Raw genomic sequence first — 21,202 nt, 5'->3', positions numbered from 1 at the left:
ACATGTTCCAGCTCACAGGAGCTTATGCAATTGCAAAATGAACAGAAATGCTATAAAATCACAATTGCCCTTTTCTTTTGTCCTCAGAACAGCTTTGTGAGAGGGGTGGCTGTTGCTGTTGTTGTTTTTAAGAAGGAAAATGAGGCTGAAACCAGACGTTTTGCCTGAATATCTCTGAAATGTATCTACAGCAAAGGAAAGGCTGGAATCTGATTCATCCAGTTTGAAGTCCCCAGGTCTTGCACACTGAATCAGTACTGCTACTACTGCTGATATCATTAGGTGGTATGCAACTAGGTTTTTCTCAGGGCATACGCATTGAAATGACATACTCAACCTCACTCATTTCAGTGAGTCTGAGTAAAACTTAGCTGTATAACACCCTTCTTGTTATTTCATTTATGAATCACTTCCCGCAAAGTGCCCCGAAGCATTTTGCAATATAATAAAAATATATATAAAACAATTCTATATAGACTGTTAAAACAACTGCACATATAAAAATAATTTTTAAAACACAACAACACAGTTTTAAACCACATTTGCACATATATAAAATGAAATCCAATACAAACACCAATGGGGATTTTTAAAAAACTCCATTTAGAAGGCTTGCTGGAAGGAGGAGTTTGGATTTGATATCCCACTTTATCACTACCCAAAGGAGTCTCAAGGCAGCTAACAATCTCCTTTCCTTTCCTCCCCCACAACAAACACTCTGTGAGGTGAGTGAGGCTGAGAGACTTCAGAGAAGTGTGACTGGCCCAAGGTCACCCAGCAGCTGCATGTAGAGGAGCGGGGAAGCGAACCCGGTTCACCAGGTTACAAGTCCACCGCTCTTAACCACTACACCACACTAGCAGGTGCCAGAAAGAACAGAGAACACACTTATCAGATAGGCAGTGGCAAGGAGTTCCAAAGGGTACGGGCCCCCACACTTAAAGCCTGACAATCTGGACAATTTGCAGTTGCATAAAATGATGGCGCTGCCTAAATTATCACCCCCTAGGAACCTTATTGCTAATGTCTTTGTGTGCATTTTCTTCTTCTTTTCTCTCAGGAAACTATGGCGAAAGTGGAATGGAAGCTTTCAAAGACATGTCGGGCAAGGAAGGGGTCTGCATCGCCCATTCCTACAAGATCTACAGCAACGCCGGCGAGCAGAGCTTTGATAAGCTATTGGAGAAGCTGAGAAGCCATTTGCCCAAGGCGAGAGTTGTGGTGTGCTTCTGTGAGGGCATGACAGTACGAGGGCTGCTGATGGCTATGAGGCGCTTGGGCCTTACTGGAGAATTCCTGTTGCTGGGCAGGTGAGTAAATCTGCAGATAATTGCCGCCTTTTTCATGGGAGTGCAAAATGCATCTTTAGTCTGTGCTATTCAAATGAGGGTGGCCCTCCGATGAAAGAAATGAGTTGCGTGAAGTTCAGCCGGTGAAATCAAACGTGCAAAGTTGTGAAATAGTACAGAATTTTAAAGCAAGCTTTGGGGATTTGTATATTACACAGACATTTGCACCAAGGATAATCTTAGAAAAAGCATCACTTCCTGTGTGAGAAAGAGGAATGCTTCTCCTGAGATGGTGCTGACCGTTTTGCGTTGTACAAGCATGTGAGTTAATAGGGCACCTTTTAAAAAGGCCTTTCACCAATTGCACATGTAAATCTGTGCAAGTGTTGGATAGCTAATATTTCTGGAAATGTTGGAAGCATATGCAAACCTCCTTCAATTGAATCCAGTGAAAGAGGTCTTCCCTGCATTTTGATCCTCAAATGGTTCCCATTGAATTAGCTGAATATGTCATTTGATGCAGGTGGGGTTATACATCTGACTATTTGTGAATATGAGCTGAACTGGGAACCATTGTCTTTTCTGTTTGTTTGTTTGTTTGTTTGTTTGTTTGTTTGTTTGTTTGTTTTGAAAATAACATTTAGCAGAAACGCAATGAGCTTCTTAACTAGACTTGGTTATATCTTTTGAGATCAAACCTATGCATAAATCAGAGCTGGCTGGTTATTATAATCCAGATAGAAAATAAACTTGTATTGACCACACATTGTCTGAGAAATTAACAAAGCAGATTTTTCATTGACTTGGAAGGAGAACTTGACAGAAGGGTTTCTTTTCTGTTTTCCCTTACCAAAAGGAGAGATTAACAATAGCATGTAAAACAAAAGTTCTATCTTGCTCAGTTTAAGAGAGAGTGTGAGTGTTTGCAGAGGATAGCTCTTGGTGCCCCTATAAATTGTATATGATATAATTGAATAACCCCAATATATATGTCTTGCTATATGAAGAACAATCTGTTTATCTGCATTGGCTGTCTTTGAGGGTGTTGGGTCTTAACAATGTAAGTCATATAAATGAGTAAGTCCAAAGTTATTGTTGCTAGCTTTTCGTAAGATGTTGTAAAACTTGGGTAGGCAAACTAAGGCCCGGGGGCCGGATCCGGCCCAATCGCCTTCTCAATCCGGCCCGTGGATTGTCCAGGAATCAGCGTGCTTTTACATGAGTAGAATGTGTCCTTTTATTTAAAATGCATCTCTGGGTTATTTCTGGGGCATAGGAATTTGTTGATTTCCCCCCAAAAAATATAGTCCGGCCCCCCACAAGGTCTGAGGGACAGTGGACCAGCTCCATGCTGAAAAAGTTTGCTGACCCCTGTTGTAAAAGGTAAAATCGTCAAGATAGTGGATGGAGGTAGGAAGGCACTTCCCCACACAAATTAAATTGTGGATATAGATTCTGTTTGAATGCCCATTGTAATTGTGCACTCCTTGTAGATTAGGCTTAGGCGGCCCAAAAGAATTGGAAGGGCAAAACTGCTTCACTGCCTTAAGTGATATGGTTGTCTTTGAGAGACTGTGGTGATGAAAAGGGTTAATAAGGCAGAACGAACAGATGGTTGGCTCTGGGGCATCACCTCCTATGGTGCTCTATGGCTCCCTGGCTAAGTGTTGGATGTTGCATGGAATACCACCTAGACAGGTTGGGAGAGGCCTAATACAGTGGCGCAGACTTGGGCGCCGCACTGTGGGTGCCCAGCACACAAGCGCCACACTACGGCATCTCCATTCCTCTGGTTTTGTATCTTTAAGATGGGATTCTGTAGCAGGAGGTACTGGCAAGGATTTCTTTGCATGACTGAAGAGTTGGCCAATTACAGGTCTGTTGCTCACAACCTAAAGTTTTATACAGAGGAGACAACTGGAGGAGAAGATGGGGCAGGAATAAACAGGGATGCAATATTCAATATATACATACTTAGACTTGAGTCTTTTGATAGACAACTGAGTCTCTCCTAGCTTCATAGCGCTGGGGAAATAGAGCTGGGCTGTTTTCCAGCCCCACTTGACAGCCACACATGGGATCAGCTGTTTTTCAGCAGTTGTAATATAGTGCTAGACTGAATACAGAAGCTGGGAGCAGATCCAGCCTGTTTATGACCACTGCTTCAGGCAGGAGAGATGATTCAAGCCTCTTACTCCCCATCAATGAACAGGAAGTGCAGATCAGTAAGGGGTCGTGTAATGGAACGCTGCTGTTTGTTTATATTGGAGCAATAAAACTTTGACTGGATAGTTACTGTTGGTTTTCCATCGCTGGGGAAGAAAAAAGAAACTGAAATGGATATCCACAACCAAATCCTAATTTGGTAAAAATCTGCATACTTGCAAGGAGCGTTTGCCAGGGGAGAACAAAGCATTTTGTATTTTATTTGTACAGTAGTTGTTGCATTACCTCCCAAAACCAAATTCAAAAGAGAGAGAAAAAGGACTTCCGCAACAGTCTTAAGAGATGATGTCTTGGTATCAACTAGGAGCCTAGGAACCAGACTTATATTGAGTCAGACTATTGGTCTATCTAGCTCAGTGGCTGTTTGGGGTCTCAGACAGGAGTCTCCTTTTCCCACCTGGAGATGCCAGGAGCTGAATTTGGGACCTTCTGCATCAAAGCAAATGTTCTAGCACTGAGCCACAGCCCTTCCTTACTTCCTAGAAGGGAGACAGTGGAACAGATTGCCTTGGGAGGAGGTGGACACTCCATCGCTGGAAATACTTAAACTGAAGCTGAACAGTCACCTGTCAGGTGGGCTGTGCTTGTATCTGGTATTTTAGTTCCTCCATCAAAGAAGGAGAGTGATGACCTCTGTGGCCCCTTCCAGCTCTAAATTTCCCATCTCTGTGGCTCCTAGCAACTCACACTATCAACGTGTTAAGATGGCATCTCCCCAAGGACCAAAAAGAGGGACAAAATGGGGTTGATGGTTTCCCAGAGACTTGTAATGGAAAGTACTATAGGGATGGTCCATGATACATAGGGACAGTTGGAAAGTGTGTGTGCTGATTCGGTTTTTCTTCCTGTTCCTCTTTATTCCCAGCCTCCTCTGCCTCTTCTCCCATGCCCATTTCTTTTACGGTTTTAATTCCTCGAGTTAGGTGGCTTTGTAATGGAATTGTATTTTATGAATGCCAAGAGCTGCGTTGGGGGAGCACTCGTCAAAGAGCGGGATGTGAATCTTGAAGAATAAATGAATAGATGTTTTCGCACAGCGATCATTTTCAGGGCTCTGAGAGAGTCACTAGTGCGCCACCAAGAAATTAATCAATACCAAGAGACCCACAGGAGATATAGGACCGATAGGGAAGAGGCCACCCCACTGTCTATTTCAAAGGGTCGCTGATATGCTTCCTTTCATCCCCTCTTCTACTCCTCCTTCACCTTAGAAATATAGAAACATAGGAAGATGCTATCGAGATCAGTATTGTCTGAACTGCACCAGCAGCAGCTCTCCAGGATGTCAGACATGGGACATCCCCAGTCTTACTAGGAGATGCCTGGGATTGAACCTGGGACCTTCTGCATGCAAAGCAGATGCTCTACCACTGAGCTCTGGCCCTTCCTATGTGCATATGGGCATAAGAAGCTGCCTTATACTGAGTCAGGCCCAATGGTCCATCCAGTTCCATATTGCCTATATTGGCAGGCAGCAGATCTCTAGCAGGGCTGGATTAAACCATGTGGAGGCCCCTAGGCAGTCAAAATCTTGGGGAACCCTTCACAATGATGTCGGTTTCTGAGTTAATGGGGGGTTTCTCTTCCAAAATCAAATTCTTTCAAGTCTGAATCAATATTATTTCGATCCATTGTCGTGGGGCCCCTAAAAGGGGTGGGGCCCATAGGCCAGATCGTACTCTGACTATTTGATAATCTGGCACTGATCTCCAGGGTTTCCGGAAGGGTTTCCCCCAGATCTACCTCAAGATGCTGGGAACTGAACTTGGCAGATGTTCTATTACTGAGCTATGGCCAATGATGATGATGATGATGATGATGATGCAATTTGTATTGCATTATTCAAAACCAAAGATCTTCCCAAAGTGGCTCACAATCAAAGGGTTATAAATGAAGAATACAATAAAATAGACTTTCCCCAACCTTCCAGCTGTTTTGGATGACAACTCCCATGCTGGCTAGAGCTGATGGGAGTTGTAGTCCAAAATAGCTGGAGGTCATCACTAGATTGGGGGAAGGCTCCAATAAAACAGCATCATGTGAATCCCATCTGTAGAGTTGCATGTGAAAATTAAGAGAGGAAAATTAAGTAGGACTAGAAGTCTGATCACCGAAGAATTGATGCTTTTGAATTATGGTGCTGGAGGAGACTCTTGAGAGTCCCACGGACTGCAAGAAGATCAAACCTATCTATTCTGAAGGAAATCAGCCCTGAGTGCTCACTGGAAGGACAGATCCTGAAGCTGAGACTCCAATACTTTGGCCACCTCATGAGAAGAGAAGACTCCCTGGAAAAGACCCTGATGTTGGGAAAGATGGAGGGCACAAGGAGAAGGGGATGACAGAGGACGAGATGGTTGGACAGTGTTCTCGAAGCTACCAGCATGAGTTTGACCAAACTGCGGGAGGCAGTGGAAGACAGGAGTGCCTGGCATGCTCTGGTCCATGGGGTCACGAAGAGTCAGACACAACTAAACGACTAAACAACAACAACAGTGCTGAATACCATCCTGTGCTTGTCTATCCCTTGTTTCTAGTGCACATAAACATAAATGCTTGCCCATGGACATTAAGTGCACAAGTTGTTATTTCAGAGTGTGGCGTGGCTTCAAAATAAGCTGATAACACATTGCATTAAACACCTCATTGGCTTTTTAAATGGTGAAGAAGGAGTTGTTGTTTTCCAAACCAAGTGAAAACAGGAGACAGGCAGAACCTTCCCCAATGTTTAAAGAAGGGGGACATAGGTAATGAAACTAGGTTTGAGAATAGCGGGTTCTCCAAGCGGATTCTTGTTCTCACATCTGTGAAATGTTGAAGGCTATGCTTATATATTTACAAAATCTAATTTATAAGCTGTCCACTTGCTGGAGTCCTCTGAGTGACATGTGAAGTAAAAACAAATTAAGAATCACCATTGCAATACAGCAAATTAAGACACAGCAAAGGAGACATTTATGCAATCAACCCTTTAAAACAGAGACTAAAGAGATTAAAACATTGCAGCAATGAACAATTGAAATAGAGTTTTTAAAAAATAAAAATCAAGAGCTAAATAACATATTGTAACATTTTGTTTGATGGTATGTTGTGCTTTTAGCAGGAGTTTCACCCAGTTTATGGTTTTGATTATTTACTAAAAGCATTTATTAAAAGACATCTGAAACTTTAACCTTACCAATTTTTAACAATATAATAAGCCAACTGAAGCCAACTGTGTTGGTCACCCAGAACGTTCTTCCGATCGCCGTAGAGGAAGTTAACATTCGATGTGACTCTAGGAAGTAGAGTGTGTTCCCAAAAATAAAAAAAAATAGCTGCCTTCTGAACATATTGCTGGAGAAATCAGGAGGTTACTAATTGAGTTTAAACTAAATGAATTTGATTCCTCGTTAGCTGGGCAAATTACACCATCCTGGAATCCAGACCTTATTAGTCACTGAGATGTTTCTTACTTTGTTTCATGCTTGGCTTTTACTGTGCCAAGAAGGAAGAAGATAGGAATCCTTATGCCTTTATATGGAATTCCTGTTTGCTCCTCAAGTTCTGGAGAAGTTTCTTCCCTGCCAAGGGAGCCATACGGAAGAGTGTGCCATTCAAATGCAGAGCAGGCTTTTGAAAGCAGACCAATCCAAGCAGAGAGTGACACAAGCTTAAAAGCAAACTAAAAGCAGGATAAAACTCTGAAAGAGGAGGGGTGGGACTTTTCAGCCCAAGGGTCACTTGTCCTTATATATGTCCTCCTGAGGGCCAGGTACTAGTGGTGGGCGTGGTCAGAGACAAGCAGTGGGTGGAGCAACAGATATGGCTCTTGCCTTGGTAGAGAAGGCTACATGCAAGTCATGCACCCTTTCTAAAGACATGTTTCTCCATCCAGGCTTGCAGGAGGCATGGTCCCAGTTCAAGGACACATTCCAGCCAGGAAAAAAGCACTCAAGGGGGGGGGGATGGATGAATTGATTGATTGATTATTTGATTCCTATACCTCTTAATATATTTTATATATCTCTAAGCGGTGTACAGAAAACTGAAGCAATGAGAGAGAGCAAACAAAATACTGTACTTTTCCAGGTGTAAGAATAGGGTGTTTTTTTAGTAAAAAATTATGTTAAAGGGGGGTAGTCTTATACACATATAGTGCATAGGGGGAGCGTGTGATTGGTTGCTGCCATGAGCCAGAGATTATCAGTGACTATTGGGTGTGTTATTGGTTGCGGCATTAAGGTCAGGTGTTGATTGGCTGTCGCTGGGGTAATTTGGCAGGCGATTTGCAGCTTTTGCTGGCGAGTGGACAGAGGATCGGTTGCTTTTGCAGGTGAGCAATTTTTGGCAATTCCCCCTAAAAAAAGCTCAACAGCTATGGGCAATCCTCCCCCCTAAAAAAGCTCAACCAAAGTCCCCAAAAATAGGGGGCGTCTTATACATGAAAAAATACAGTACGCATAGTTACTGATACAGCCGTACCCTGGTTTTTGAACAGCCTAGATCTCAAACATTTTGACTCCCAATCGAAACCCAGAAGTGCCTGCTCCTGTTTTCAAACTTTTTTGGGAAGCCGGATGTCTGACAGGACTTCCATGCGGGGAAGTGTCATTTACTGGTACACTGCGCCATAGAGGGACCTCCCCATCCTTCCTTCTGGAGAGAAAGAGAGTGCACACAGGATTGTGCCCTTCTCTTTGAAGGTCTTTAAATAGCATTGTTCCCACATCACAGACCAAACACTGTTCTCACCATACTGTCCACTGCAAGGAGCAAGTTCCATTAGCTCTCGTTTCCAATGGGAATTGCCATCTCTATTTTTAAGAACAGATCATTGGAACGTTAGACGGAAATAGCCCTAAATGGGTTCATCAAGCTGGAAGTGAAATAAAACTTCTGTGTCATCGCAACCTTAACTCTGTTTCACATCATGTTACAGCCCCTCCTCTGTAAGGTCCTAACCCGTTTCCGCAATAACATTGAGAAAAGTTGTATATGTGGCAAGGCGCCATCACTTTCAGGGTTTTCCCGCTCTTGAGAGATGGGTAAATTTGTCAAAATTGATTGCTCTCAACATCTCATTTCCCCCGCAATCTTGAATTCAGCTCACCATGTTTCTGAACTTTTTAAAGAAACAATCCCTCCTGAAGATTCACGAGCATTTTCATAGGATTATAGAATCAGCTTCTCGGAAGGAACAACCAAAACATCATGAACCTTCTGCTTGTTTCTGTCACACAGAGACACTTCCAGAACCCTCTTGAATTAAATGGAATAGGAAAGATCTCTACACATCAGAACAATACTTTCTGCACTAAGAAATGCAAACTGACAGAAGGAACAGGTGCATAGACTGGAGGTGCTCCCTAATCCATCTTTAACACTAGAGCTGCATGTGGCACAATGGGCCAGTGTGTCTGGCTGTTAACCAGAAGGTTAGTGGTTTGAGCCCAACCAGGGACGGCTGTGGGAAGGATTCCAGCATTTCAGGGGGCTGGACTAGATGACCCTTGGGGAACCCTTCCAACTTGATAATTCTATGATTCAAAGTGGCCACAGTAGCTAGGAGTGCCATTTACCTCCTTTGGCCAACGCATCAACTAGCCTGCTGAGCAGAGCATTCTACATATTATACACATATAACACCTATGTTAAAGGAATTGTAGTGGAATGGAATGGACTCCCCACTGAAATATGGCAAGGCCTTCAGTGTCTGCTGAAAACTCATTTGTTTTCCACGGCCTTTGTTGGCCTTTGATGTCAGCTGTGATGCTGGTTTAACAAATGTTTGTCCTGATGGGGAGAGGCTGTTGAATTTATTGCTTTAATATTTTGGAGGAGGGCTAAGAGAATTTCTTGGGAACCACCTTGGGAAATCTTTCTGAAAGGTGATATAAAATATTTTAAACAAACCCAACATTTGTTGTAGCATAATAGAAATTGAAGCCACAATCCTAAGCACTTGTTTTTTCCCCTGCTCTGGAGGGTATGACTCGAGTTACAAGAAAGGAAATTCTGGCTAAACATCAGGAAGAACTTTCTGAGAGTGAGAGCTGGAACAGTGGAACAGTCTCCCTTGAGTGGTTGTGGACTCTCCTTCCTTGGAGGTTTTCAAGAAGAGGTTGGATGGCCATCTGTCATGGATGCGTTAGATGAGATTCCTGCATTGCGGGGGTTGGACTAGAGGGCCTTTGGGGTCCCTTCCTGTTGATGGGTCTCAACCAAAAATCTCTGCTGCCTGGCTGGGTAGTCCGTGTAGTCCAAGTCAACGACTCAGGAACATAAATTGCTGAACAGTAACGTGATTTGTATTTGCTTTTATTATATACAGAGTATAGCACAGCTTTGTACAAGTTAGTTATATACAGACTCCACCCACCAACCGCTCTAAACTCCAACACCTCTCTGAACTCCAACAACAGCCCTGATGTGACATGTTGCTTATAAGGGAAAACTTTTAACCAATCACTGCCTGTTGCTATGCTTCCCTGTCTCCAAGCAGACTTTCTCAAGTACAGTAGTACCTTGGGTTAAGTACTTAATTCGTTCTGGAGGTCTGTTCTTAACCTGAAACAGTTCTTAACCTGAAGCACCACTTTAGCTAATGGGGCCTCCTGCTGCCACCGCGCTGCTGGAGCCTGATTTCTGTTCTTATCCTGAAGCAAAGTTCTTAACCTGAAGCGCTATTTCTGGGTTAGCGGAGTGTGTAACCTGAAGCATATGTAACCCGAGGTACCACTGTACCCTTGTTTAACTTGGCTTCTTGCCAACCAGCTAATTGTCCACTTCAAAGCTGCAGTGTTATCACAAACCTCAACACTTCCAACTCTAAAATTCTATGATTCGACTAATGTGCAAACCCTGTTGAACATGGCAGGACTAATTTAGAAACATGAGAAACATCCAAGGTCAGCACATTGTGTTCCTTGGCCTCTTCCATTTTACCCACACAAAAACCTTGTGAGGTAGGCTAGGCTATGAGATTGTGCCTGGCACAGGCTCACACAGTGAGCTTCACAGCCAGGTGGGGATTTGAACTCAGGTCTCTGCCATCTGGCACTCTAGCCATTCCACTGTGCTGTGAAAGGAGGCTGTACGAAAGCCAGGCCAAATTCTGATCTGTAAGCTAGATGATGTGATAAATTCCCCTACGAGTGGATTAAAATGACAGGGAGTCGCAAATAGCAGACCTGTTCCTCCTTCAGCATGACTGACGGATCGTTTGCTGGGAAGCTGTTGCGTCTCTGGAGGTTAAAGCTGAAAGCGACTGATAACGTGGAAAAAATACCAAAAACCTTGAAACAGAGATCCCTTCGCAAGGGCCTTGAGAAAGACCTGTAAATCTTGGCAGCAAGAGGCGATTTTCAGGAAGTATGGTTTATGGGCAGAGGGCAGGGGGATACTTTCCCCAGCAATAAGAGCCAAACCAACATCCTTTTGATCTTTTATCCTTTTAATTGGAAAAGGCACTAGAATAACTGAAAAGGTGAACTGAATGATGTATTCACAGAGGTGGAAACTATAGACATGGAAAACTGAGATTATACTATGTGTTGTATCCAATATTCGTCCTAGAGTATACAAAGGGGTTCCCTTCATTTTCCAACTTGAGTTTCATCTTTTAATTGCTGTTTAGTTTTAATGGCATTGTTTTATTGCATGCCTTAATTTTTTACGTTTAACGCTTTTAAGAGATGGTTTTATTGTGTTTTAGTAATTATATATGTCAATATTTTAATGTGTGTGTAATTGTTTTTTTATACTTGTAAACTTAGAAACTTATATTGATGGTAATAACGATGATAATAAGAGCAGACCCACTGAAATTAATGGAAATGATTAACTTAGGTCCATTAATTTCAAAGGGCAATCAGTTTAAAAAAATTGCCTGGAAATTCCCATGACGGTTCTCTGACATGGAACATGCTTTGTTGTTTCCCAAAAGAAAAGAAAATCTTCACTTTAAAAACAACAACAACTCACCCTCCCCCACACTCCCTTACCTGGCTGCTTGAGAAAGTCTCTGAATAACTCTGTTGTTACAGCAATTATTCCTGTTTGTTTAACAAATATGCCACTTCTCCAAGGGTAAGCGGCCTTGCAGTCAGTGGACCTTACCTCTGAGTACACAGGCTTGGCACAGGAGAGCTGAGATCAATTATGATCAGAGCTATTTTTCTAGAAAAAGAGGTGCTGGGACTCACCATGAATGCCTCCCTTGCTCTCTTATAATGGCAATGGCATCCACCTGAGAGGTGCTGGAACTGAGTTCCAGCGAGTTCCGGCTGGGAAAAAAGCCCTGGTTATGATATTGTTGCAACTGGGCTGAATCCATACAAATACAGTCGTACCTTGGAAGTCAAACAGAATCTGTTCCGGAAGCCCATTCGACTTCCAAAATGTTTGGACACCAAAATGCAGCTTCTGATTGGCTGTAGGAAGCTCTAGGCCTGTGGATGTTGTGGGACTCCAACTCCCATCAGTCACAGCCAGCATGGCTAATGGTGAGAGGTGATGGGCACTGTAGTCCAGCAACATCTGAAGGGATACAGTTCCGCCATCCTTGCTGTAGACTCTGAATACTGCTTACCCTCGGATCTTTGCCTTAGGCTGCCCCACCAAGCCTCCAAATGGAGTTTCTACTCTGATGCGGGTGGGAGGACTGCATTTTATTTTTTGCAGGGGTTGAGAAGGAGTTCTAGTGAGTCACATGTTTTGCGACTGAATGCCTCGCAGAGGCTGAAATTTCAAATCATACTCCTACGCTCCGTGCCTCTTAGCCAAAGAAATCCGAGGAACAAAGCTTCTTTTAGCTGGGCTCAAGCACAATGAGGAAATAGGTTTCCCTTTAAAATGTTAGACAGTTCCCTGAAAGCATTAAAAAATAATAATAAAGAGAAATAGGATGACACTGTTTAGTTGCAAATATATCAGCTTAAGTGCTTGGAAATCACACTGAAAACAAATTACGGGCTTTGATAGTGGAGCTAGTTGGATCTCCTTTTCTTGGCACAAACCTGCAGTGGTATAATTATGGCTTGTAGTCAACTCATGTTTCCTCAGAGTAGACCAACTGAAATTAATGACCATGATGAGCACAAGTCCATTAATTTCAGTGTGTTTACTCTGTGTAAATGGTAGCAGGATGCAACCCATCCCCCCCTTCCATTGTTTACATTTCAGCAGGGGAGCAAAGACGGATACCCAATGACATAATTCAGTGGCAAACTGCCGGCTCCACATGCAGAAGGTCTGAGGTTCAATCCATGATATCTTCAGGCGATCTCAGGAAGGACTCCTGCCTGAAAACAGAGAGAGATGCTTCCAGTCAGTGCAGGCAGCATGAGCTAGATGAACTGACAGTCCGACATGGTAGCTGTCAGGACTGGAGTCAGATGCAGGTCAGCACAAAAGATGCAGGGCTCCATTGTTGTTGTTGTTTAGTCATTTAGTTGTGTCGACTCTTCGTGACCCCATGGACCAGAGCACGCCAGGCACTCCTGTCTTCCACTGTCTCCCGCAGTTTGGTCAAACTCATGCTGGTAGCTTTGAGAACACTGTCCAACCATCTTGTCCTCTGTCGTCCCCTTCTCCTTGTGCCCTCCATCTTTCCCAACATCAGGGTCTTTTCCAGGGAGTCTTCTCTTCTCATGAGGTGGTCAAAGTATTGGAGCCTTAGCTTCAGGACCTGTCCTTCCAGTGAGCACTCAGGGCTGATTTCCTTCAGAATAGATAGGTTTGATCTTCCAGTGAAGTTAACTCTTTATTCAAGGAAATAGCATATGACTCAGCAGAACTTCCTACTTGGTCTTGCCTCTGTGGAACAGTTGCCAGGACTGAAGGTCCCTGCCTTGCACCCTTGCTAATGCTCCTCCTCTCCTAGATGTTTCCCAAGCAGTGTCTGCACACCTCTGGCCTCTGTTCTGCCCTCCTCATTATTCTGCACGTTCTTGGAGACCAGAGGAGATGGGAGATTGTCACAGCAGGAGAGGGAGACTCCTTGGATTCTTCAGCAGCCTCTTGACCCCCCTCCTCTGCATCAGCCTCAAAGTCTGAACTGCTCCCTATCACAGGCTCTCCCTGCTCACTAAAGCCTGTTGCCCCTTCAGCATCCAGCCCCCCCCCCCCAATCTTCCCCCTCAGACTGGTCCTCAGCATCCCACCAGCAATTCCTTGGCTCTGAGCCTTCCTTCTCTGGAATTTCCCTTGGGGGTTCCCCAGCTGCTGCCCCCCACAACCCTTCTTTGCCTAGCCAGTCCATGACAGTATGAGAGCCAGTGTGGTGTAGTGGTTAAGAGCGGAAGGCTCATAATCTGGTGAACCGGGTTTGAGTCTCTGCTCCCCCACATGCAGCTGCTGGGTGACCTTAGGCTAGTCACACTTCTCTGGAGTCTCTCAGCCTCACTCACCTCACAGTTGTGGGGGAGGAAGGGAAAGGAGAATGTTAGCTGCTTTGAGACTCCTTCGGGTAGTGATAAAGCGGGATATCAAATCCAAACTCTTCTTCTTCTTAAGGAAGATTCCCACGGTCATCTTTTCTGCTCATTTCTCCCCTTAGGCAATTGGATAGTGCCACACACCTCTAAGTATATTTTGAGAGAGAGAATCTGTATTGTTCATTCCAAAGGCCATTGGGACATTATACAGTGAACAGCACATTAAGAAAAGAAAAAAAAAGACATTTGTGTATAACATGGGGGGGGGGGGGATTCCAGGAGGTGGAGGAGGAAATGTGTCTTGTCAATCATCTGCCCTTTGGGTGGCCTCTTAGAAATCACCGAAAAGGAGGACCCATTTGCATACAATTTGTGTGTGTGAATATTTATACATAGATGCCAGTTTGGAAATAATTACTATAATTTAAAAAGAAAGGCTAGACCTTTGAATATTTTCACACCACCTATTTCCTCAGCCTCGAGATAATGCGCCACAGTTGAAGCAACATCAGTATTAAAATCACTGTGCAGAATAAAACTCAGCAGATAACCGAGGCAGAGTTGAAATAAGATAAAATAAAATAACCTGTGGGGAGTAAGCTCCAGGAAAAGCCTGGGAAGACAAATGTGACATTAATATGTGCCGGAGTGTCATTTGTGCCAGCGCTCAATAAGTTTAGAGGTCATTGCATCATAGTAGAGAAGTCTGAGACCAGGTGAGCTGTAAAAAAAAAAAAAAGGTAAATGTAAAGGACCCCTGGACTGTTAAGTCCAGTCAAAGGCAATTTTGGGGTTGTGGTGAGGTGGCACTGTGGTCTAAACCACTGAGCCTCTTGGGCTTGCTAATCAGAAGGTCAGCGATTCGAATCCCCATGGTGGAGTGAGCTCCCATTGCTCTGTCCCAGCTCCTGCCAACCTAGCAGTTCGAAAGCACATCAATGTGCAAGTAGATAAATAGGTACTGCTGTGGCAGGAAGGTAAATGGTATTTCTGTGTGCTCTGGTTTCCGTCATGGTGTCCTGTTGCGCTAGAAGCAGTTTAGTCATACTGGCCACATGACCCAGAAAGCTGTCTGTGGACAAATGCCGGTGAGCTGAGCGCCCATTCAGCCTGCTTCCTAGTCCTGCAAACTTGAAAATGGATTCCAGGTCCATAAGAATAAATAGGTCCCTTGCCATGAACTTCAGTGGAATGTGAATTTCACCAGTTTGTCTACGTTGGTGGCCATATCTGCATTTTATGGTAATGAACACCATTATTCAGCTATGCACTGTATGAATACGCCTTTCCTTATGTATGTCCTTGTTCATTGGATCAGCTTCATTGGATGACCCTGGTTTCTAGCATTCATTAGAGGTTTTGAAGCAGAAGGTTGGATGGCCATCTGTCATGGATGCTTTGGTTGAGATTCCTGCATTGCAGGGGGCTGGACAAGATGGCCTTCAAGGTCCCTTCCAACTCTACAGTTCTATGATGGGATGCTTCAAGACCCCTGATTCTCCCCTCTGAAGGTTCTTTCTCACAAAACAGACAGGACTAGGGATGGATGAATCTGCCAGTTTTGGTTTCTCTCTGTTTCTCATTCTTCCCATCTTGAATTCAGTTTTCCACATTGCTGCATCAGTTTACAATACAAGAAAGTCCTAGTGGAATTTCATCCACATTTGAGGGTGAACTTCTGCTATGCACATTTTTATATCTATTTCCCCCAGTACAGTGGTACCTCTAGATGCGAACGGGATCAGTTCTGGAGCCCCGTTCGCATCTAGAAGCAAACGTAACCCGTGTCTGTGTGTCTGTGCGTGCGCAGGTCATGTTTCGGCACTTCTGCGCATGCGCGTGACATCATTTTGAGGGGATGCGCAAGCAGCGAAACCCGCAAGTAATGCGCTCCATTACTTCCAGGTTGCTGCAGAGCGCAACTCGAATGCGCTCATCCCGAAGCACATTCAACCCGAGGTATGACTGTATGCACATCCCCAGTAGAACACATTATAGGAGCCATAGTTGTAGGGGAAGTAACAAGTGAGGCAGACTGTACTCTGTTTTCCTAACTGAGAGTACTATTATTATAATTTCTGAATTTAGAGAGGTGTCCCACTTCCCACAGCCTACCTGCTATGGTTCATCCTTCCCAGTGCTTTTTTTCTGGGGGGCGACACAGGGGTGCGCATACTCCTAAACATTTTGTGAATTTTGTACTTTTGTCCATTTACTGTATTTATTTTTCACGATTTGAACTATAAAATGGTGATTTTTCTTGAGTCAAAATGAGAGTACCCCTAAACATTTATTTTTTTAGGAAAAAAGCACTGATCCTTCCCATCCCTCACTTTACGGAGTTTCGAACATTCCAATAGCGAGTACTGAAAGCTGGGGTTTTTTAAAGCTTATTTTTACATTTGGAAGGACTTGTGGTTGGTCTTCTTCTGTGGCACACTGGCTACACACAGGCCAGTGGTTTATTAGGCAAATAATGTGCACTGTGCCCATCCATTCTCTTCTCGTTTCTCCTCTCTTCCTCTCCTCATGTACCCAGTAAGATATCCTGGTTTGTTTCTCGCAGTTTCCCATGATGTCCCAACTGGGAAATTGCTGTTTAAGGACTTTGTATGAAGCAGGTTATTAAACCAGGACCAGACTGGTTTTTTGTTTGTGCTTTAAATAAATGGTTGCTTGATACTCTGGTTGGTAAGCAGTGCTTAAACCACAGTTTCCTGCTTCAGATTTCACAGGACACTGTGGTTTTACAAACCTTAATATAGTCCTCAAGAGAGAAGGAGAAGCGTGAGAAAGGAGCATGTGGGCACAAATGCTATACTCCGTTTGAGATTGTTACATCTCCACCAGGCCATAAAGACCTGAATGAGACCTCTATGAGTACCATAACGCAGGATCCGGCATATGGGCAGGCTGGTACAACTCATGAGGAGCATATCCCATCAGCTATGTACTGTGCTTTTTCAGGGGGGGCATGCAGGGGTACACATACCCCTAAACATTTTGTGAATCTAACAGAAGAAGAAACTAAAAAAATTAAGTTTCTTCTCTAGCACAGTGAATCGTCAGTTCTGTTGCTACCCCCAATGGCGGCCTCATTCCCTGTTATGGTGTTTCCTGAGTCCCAGACAGAATCAAGCATTTATGTTGATTTTCTTGAGTCAAAATGAGAGTACCCCTAAACATTTTTGGGGGGTGAGGGGAAGCACTGGTTATGTAAAGTGGCACACAAAGACCTCGATATTTCTGCTATCTGCCAGAGTGGTGCCAAAATTAAGCTCCGGTCATGCCATAACACATGGCTGGTCGGTTGCATTTGGTGCTGTGGGTCACAGACCTGCATACATGTGTAGCTTCACAAATCAAAACACAAAGCTGTGATTCCTGCATCGCAGGGCCTTGGACTACTCTATGATTCGATGTGGTCAGAGATGTACCTGTATTAAGAAGGAACATCTTCTGTCTTATGACCAGCTTGGTTGTTGTTTCCTACAAGCGTTTCGGTTAGTATAGTTAATTCTGCGGACTGCCAAGTGAGACCAGGATTTATTTCAGCAGACTTTTGAAAAAATGAAAAGGGGTTGATGGCAGCGAGTAGGCATTTTTCTAATGCCTTACTGACCTTGAAATGTAAAACACAAAACTAGAGCCAGAACGAAAAGATTTATGCCCCATATCCCTGCCGGATGCGAGAATTCCGGCCAAGACAGCCCAAGGTTTGGCTTTTGTTAATGGTACTGTGATTCTTTCCCCTGGGTACCACGGCTGGAGATGGATTCTGGAAATGTTTCAGTGAAAAGCTCCGAAGATAATCAAGGGTCTATATGTCAAATAAGGTTAAGAGGAAAGGGCTGAGATGAGATAAGGACGGGAGCTGAGACTGTTCACGGTCTAGTGTGTGTGCGCGCATTTTCAGTAGTGTCAAACCACGTTTCCCTTTATCAGGGGAATTTGTACAAACGTTTGCTTATGCACACATGTTGCACACTCTTCGACACTCCCCATTGTCCTCACTAGTCCTCAGCGATGCGATAATGGTGATGTCATTGGAAGTGGTTTTTAGGAAATTTGGTACACAGATGACACCCAGCTCTGAAACATCTAAATCAAGGAAGGCTGTGCAAGCCCTAAGCTGGTGTCTGCACTTAATGATGGGCTGGATGAGGACCAGTAAACAGACTCTGAATCCTGGCAAGAGAAAGATGCTTTTTAATAGAGACCCATAGGACCTCTGGGGCTGGGAGTGCCATTTGCCAGCTATGGTTGGCAAGCCAGCTGTAGCTGTTTCTGGATCAGGATACCGGGCCACTGTCTTCCATGCACTGGTCACTATAGGGATGTGTATAGATGCTAGGCGATGATATATTTATTAGATATTCTCCTTCCTCACATTTGTGAGTTCAGTGGAGTGCATCCGCTTTCACCTTAGGAGGAAGCTTAGATAGGTTGGTTTCAGCCTTTTTGTTTAAGTAATCTAGGATGCCTTAAGGGAGGTTGGATTCGCCTGGTATTTCCAGCTTCCCCCCCCCCCCCTTTAAAACAATAATTACACAAGCAGTCTTCTAAAAGTTAAAAATAACATTTACTCACTCTGTTTGTGTTGCAGAATAACAGATACAGCTGCTCTGTTCAGGCAGGCTTAAAATAGTAATTCAGTTACAAAGTCTAGCTTAAGACGGAGTCTCAACTGTAGTTCAGACTTAGCAGTTGCTCTCACATTTCTGGCTTGGTGATATGAAGAGGTAAGACTGAAGACAGGCAAAAGTGGATGTGCTCAGACAGGTAAGGGGAATATATAAAAAGATAAAAGGTCAAGGTAAAGGACCCCTGGACAGTTAAGTTCAGTCAAAGGTGACTATGGGGTTGCGGTGCTCATCTCACTTTCAGACTGAGGGAGCCGGCGTTTGTCCACAGACAGCTTTCCGGGCCATGTGGCCAGCATGACTAAACTGTTTCTGGCACAACGAGACACTGTGATGGAAACCAGAGTGCGTGGAAATGCCATTTACCTTCTTGCCACAGTGGTACCTACTTATCTACTTGCACTGGTGTGCTTTCGAACTGCTAGGTTGGCAGGAGCTGGGACAGAGCAACGGGAGCTTACCCCTGTCACGTGGATTTGAACTGCTGACCTTCCAATTGGAAAGTCCAAGAGGCTCAGTGGTTTAGACCACAGTGCCACCCACTCCCTATGCCCTCCCCCTGTCAGGGCACAGTGGGAGTGTCTGTCTCAGAGTTCTCTCTAGCAAACGTACAGGCAAACTCTGTGAGCTTCAGCTCCTATCATGTGCCCATCTAGCAAGCGTGCATTGTTGGTTTGACTGCATTGGAAATATCACACAGTGACTTCCAGATTGGATTACTGCAGTGTGCTCAGATGGGGGAAAGGGCTTCTCCAGAAGCTGAAGCTGCTGCAAAATGCAGCTGGACCATGCACTGGGGTGTAATATCACCATCACACTAATGTGGAAGGAATTGTGCTGGGTGCCAATTAGCTCCTGGGCTGGCTTCAAGGTACACAGCCCTAAAGCTTGGGACCAGGCTAATTAAATGATTGCCTCATCCATAAGCAAATAACCGCTGCATTCTGCAGGAGAGAGCATCCTGCAGCTATCAGCCCATTGGCAGCTCCGTTCTGCACAGGGTCACAGGGCCTTTAGTATATAAAATAAACTTTTTGTAACACATAAAGATATAGTGCAGAAGAAAATATTTGAGTAAAAACACGGCGGAAATGGGGGTGCGAATGTAATAAAAAATTATACTGCCGAAAAGGGGGGGGGGCTTTAGTGTGGTGACACCTGCCCTTTGGAATGCCCTCCCATTCCATATTGAAAAGAACCATCTCTACTGGCTTTTCAGCACCTGCTAAAGAGGTTCCTCTTTCAACAAACCTTATCTTACCCTCCATTACCGTCTGCCCTGGAACAAAATTGATTTTATGTATGCCTTGTTCTTTTAAATGCTGTTTGCATGTCAGTTGATTGTTTATTCATTTTTTTAAAAAAAAAGCTTTTACATGCACTTGTTTTTAACTGTTCATTGGATCATAAGTCATAGACTTCCCAGGGCTGTCTGGCTGGCCACTGAGAGAACAGGATGCTGGAATTGATGGACTCAGTTCAGTTTGGGTTGGTTTGGATTAGGTTTTCATGTTCTTATCAGTGGCATGCAGTCAGTGGACTAGGATAGTCCTCTAAACATTCCCGGTAAATTTGAGTATTAAAGTATTAGAGCCCGGCACCTCCTTCCCAAATCCCGGGAAGATTCTACCCGGATTAGGGAGGGAGGCACGATGCTAACACATGCAACATTGGCACACCTTGACTGTTCCCACTACGAAAAATTTCACTGCATGCCACTGTTTCTTATCCAGGGAATCGGGTAGGAGTTTTATGCACAAGGAAATGTGCCGCTGCTATAAAACAGACTGAGTATTGTTAAAGGCACCCCTTCGCTCTTGAGGTGCTTCCCTCTCAAAGCAAAAGGTTCGCCACGTAGAGCTTCCAATTCAGCTGTAAGTTCTGGGCCCAGAGGGCAGCACAAACCACATTATGAATCAATGTCAAGATACACATTAGCTGAATGGATAACCACTCTGTGGACTTTAACCTGTGCACTTGAGGGCACCATGGTTTATCCAAGCAAGGCCCTGAGGCTTCCTTCTTTCGATGCTGAAATCTCAACAGGTGCTGCGTTTTGCATTTCTGCACCACTTTTTCCACCGAGGCTCCAAGCTGGAGAAGGGATTTCGCGAAAGGAGGGCAGGGAGGGGGCAATGGATGTGGAACCCTTTCGATGTGCTACAAGCTGCCCGTCTAATCTTGCCCACTCGCTTGGCACCTGCGGTGATCATCTCAATGAATCAAACAAGCCAAGAGTCTGGGGCCACATTACCGGGCTGACAAATGGGAACGGCTGCCGGCTGCCAAGAGGCCATCTGCGGCTATCAAATGTGTGTGCTTATGGCTCAAAGCCCAGTCAAGGCTTGGCCTGCATTGAGGGAAATGTCCCATTGTGATACAAAAGCCTGCACTATTTTCTTCCTTCCTTTCTTTCCTTCCCCACCCGCACCCCGCCTTTTGCACGCACAGACAGAAGCGCAGAAATCGAAAAGCCAGTTTCTGAAAGTATTGAATACGATCCCTCATAGAATCACAGAGCTGGAAGGAACCCAAATGGTCATTTGGTCCAGCGCCCTTCAACTCATGAGCTAGCAGCAGACGATGGGCCCATTTTCACATGCTGACATATTGTTTAAAAAAATGC

At 44.4% G+C, this 21,202-nt stretch overlaps 1 protein-coding gene across 5 annotated transcripts in view; it reads left to right on the top strand.

Moving 5' to 3' along the window:
• The window catches only part of GRM5 (glutamate metabotropic receptor 5), a 259,730-nt gene that overhangs the window by 123,100 nt on the left and 115,428 nt on the right, over positions 1-21,202 (top strand). For all 5 annotated transcript variants that reach the window (XM_028726026.2, XM_028726024.2, XM_028726025.2 and 2 more), the window contains exon 3: positions 1,061-1,310. In XM_028726026.2, coding sequence (XP_028581859.2) covers positions 1,061-1,310 — 250 coding nt within the window. The remainder of the gene's footprint in view (positions 1-1,060; positions 1,311-21,202) is intronic.

Source organism: Podarcis muralis, chromosome 4, assembly GCF_964188315.1.
Source record: "Podarcis muralis chromosome 4, rPodMur119.hap1.1, whole genome shotgun sequence".
In the NCBI taxonomy this organism is placed as follows: domain Eukaryota; kingdom Metazoa; phylum Chordata; class Lepidosauria; order Squamata; family Lacertidae; genus Podarcis; species Podarcis muralis.
This window is presented reverse-complemented; position numbering and strand designations above follow the sequence as displayed.